This window comes from Halyomorpha halys, unplaced genomic scaffold (genome assembly GCF_000696795.3).
Source record: "Halyomorpha halys isolate HHAL.00 unplaced genomic scaffold, Hhal_1.1 Scaffold983.1, whole genome shotgun sequence".
Classification (NCBI taxonomy): Eukaryota; Metazoa; Arthropoda; class Insecta; order Hemiptera; family Pentatomidae; genus Halyomorpha; species Halyomorpha halys.
In genome coordinates this window covers 186,853-189,743 of record NW_027115573.1, presented here as the reverse complement: position 1 = coordinate 189,743, position 2,891 = coordinate 186,853, and the positions used below count along the sequence as shown (strand labels likewise).

Here is a 2,891-nt window from a genome sequence, read left to right as displayed (position 1 = left end):
ATTACAATTTAATTTTTTGTGTTATTTTTTACAATTTCAAGTTCTATCGGGCTTAAAAAAACACCCAATAGTTGACCATCTTCTTATATATACTTTATTTTAATATAGATATCTACCACATAGGATTTATATTTATAAAAAAAGTCTATGGGAAATAATTATTATCTTCAGAATTCCACAAAACCAAGGTTGCCCAAACCTTCATCAAATGTATTGCACCAGGTACGCGCAGTCCTTGGGAAGATTCTCCTTCATTTCACTGATGATTCTCATATTAGATGTTTGATCATATTATGACAGTTAATTGTGTCTCGATGAGGAAGGGGATGTTTGATCATATTATGACAGTTAATTATAGGCCCTGTTAGCAGCTCCTAAATGTCTCGATGAGGAAGGGGATGTTTGATCATATTATGACAGTTAATTATAGGCCCTGTTAAAATCTCAGGAAAAATTCTTTTCTAATGACTATTTTTTCTCTACCTGGTTAGTAGTGGTTAGAGTATAAAAAAATCAAAATAAAAAAGTCATAATTTTGACATTAATATGTTTATTTGTATCAACTGTATGATTAATAATTTTAATAATAATATTCATATTAAATCAAGTATCATTTAATCTGTATGTAAGTTAAGATTTTATTTTCATTTCACTTGTTTTATAATTTTTTTAAAAATTATTTTTATGATTGTATAATTTCTTTTCTTTTTAAGGAATTGGAGATTGCTACATACAAGAAGAGACTGCACGGGCAGTTGGTCTGGCGTGGATACTCTTTATTCACTCGCAGGAATGGAGTTGAGATCAACACGGACTTTGATTTACCTTCTGCTCGTTATCCACCATTTTGGTTCTCTCGAGTGAAATCTTACTCATCCGAGACCAACCACCCGTTATGTAAATAATTAGAGACTATATTTTTTCTTTGTAAATAATTAGCTTCATTAAATGTCTATTTAGAAATTAAAATGTTATTTTCATTCTTTAATGTTATTCAACTGAGCAACCTTATTTTTTCCTTTGTCATAAACCAATTCATAATTAACATATCCTTTCCTGTTATTATTTGAAGTTACTAATTTTAAAATTTGATGTAGAATTAGTTTAGTAAATAATTATTACTATTATTTGAATCAAATTGAAATTATTGAAATTTTAATAACTTTTGAGTAGTTAGTTTTTGAATAGACTTTTCTTTCTAGATATACCATGAGGAGCTCTATTGTGAGGCATGGAATGAGCTTACCTGTGATACTTGGTTATCAGTAGGGATAGAATTTTTATGTTTTCACATATATTTACCTGACCATGATATCTGCGATTCCTTACTAACTAAAGATGTTTCTAGACATTTCTGGCCAAAGGAGCCATTGTTATTTTACATATTATTAAATATTTGGCCATTTTTTTTGCATATTTTCTGAAATATTTGTTATTTTTAACATATTTTTAGGTATTCTATCCTGAATCACACATTTCCTTAAAGTCTCCCATATAATTTTCAAATAATTTTTTCTTAAAGTGCTTTCATTTGGCATTACTTGGCATGTGTATTTCTCAAGAAAGGTTTTAAGTCCGGATTGCTAATTTTGTAGATAGGATTGTCTGCCTTGACAAATGTTCGGCATAAATCTAAATACATAATATTGGTACCTGTGGAATCTGAGGAGGAAAGAAAGAAACAGAGAAATTGATTGAAGAGTAAACAAACAAATTCTAGGAAAATGCCACAGGAAAGGGTCTTATTCCTCTGTTTAAGGGTCTTATTCCCTCCAATTAAGGCTCTGTTTGATTGATTCTGAGGAATTCTCGGTGTAATTCTGTGTGAAAATTTATTATTGCCACTGCATTTAATTTGTCTTCATCTTTGAAGTAGTTGTTGAAAGATCTTTTAGTCGGTACAAGTCCATTCTGCGGTCAAACCGACGAAGATTTTTATTTGAAAATTTAAAAATGCATTTAATCTGCAATAATTTTGTAACCGTCCCTGCTCAATAATTGATTTCTTCCAAAGTTGTAAATATTTTTCTAAAGTTATTTTTCTTTTTAATAAGGATTATTCTTTATTTCCATTTATAATTTGTTTATAATTCATTTTGAATGACAAAATTTATAAATACATATTTTTTTAAATATTTGACAATTTATTAGCACATAAAAATCCTATCCCTAGTTATCAGTAAGCACCTGGAATGTTAAAATGTGACAAACTAGAAGTACCTTGTTCTTTGAGTCCCAAAATTAATATTGCTAATAATCTCTTTCAGTTACCCACAATTGCTCGTTCCACTGTTATATTCTGTTTACTTGGTTTCCTTCCATCTGCTAATACCAAATACTACCAGCAATTGGCACATTTAAATCCCAATTAGAGTTGCTACTGACTGCAGGCTTATTTTATTACCAGTCTACGATATTGTCTAGTTTGATCAGTCTCTTACAGTAACGCTGTTAACCAAATAATAAATGAGAAACAGCTCTCTAATACAATTCTTTCAAGGAATGCTTAATCCCTTCTAATTGTCAATTATCATGAGGCTCCTTAATCAGAGAAGAGGATCCAACATAAACCTTAAGTGAACAGTTTATAACAGTTCAATTTGAAAATAGAAAAGTGCCAAATTTTGTCCTAAAAAAGCTAGAAAGTAAGCTTTTTTATTTATTACTTCAGTGTGGCATAAAAAAAGAAGAAAATAAATACACAAAAGATAAATATAAAGAACACCAGCCAAAGTTAAAGGTGAGTTAAGGATTAGCTACCTTACTATCTATACTAGTATATCACAGGTCGCTACATAATTAGCTACCTCACTATCTATACTAGTATATTAATAGACAGGTCGCTACATAATTAGCTACCTCACTCTCTATACTAGTATATTAATAGACAG

At 29.7% G+C, this 2,891-nt stretch overlaps 1 protein-coding gene across 1 annotated transcript in view; it reads left to right on the top strand.

Annotated features, from left to right (window-relative positions):
- The window catches only part of LOC106687571 (F-box only protein 9), a 16,242-nt gene extending 15,249 nt beyond the window's left edge, over positions 1-993 (top strand). The window contains exon 9 of the mRNA XM_014431543.3: positions 714-993. Within this exon, the coding sequence (XP_014287029.1) occupies positions 714-905 (192 nt within the window). The 3' untranslated portion in view covers positions 906-993. The remainder of the gene's footprint in view (positions 1-713) is intronic.
- The last annotated feature ends 1,898 nt before the right edge of the window (positions 994-2,891 follow it).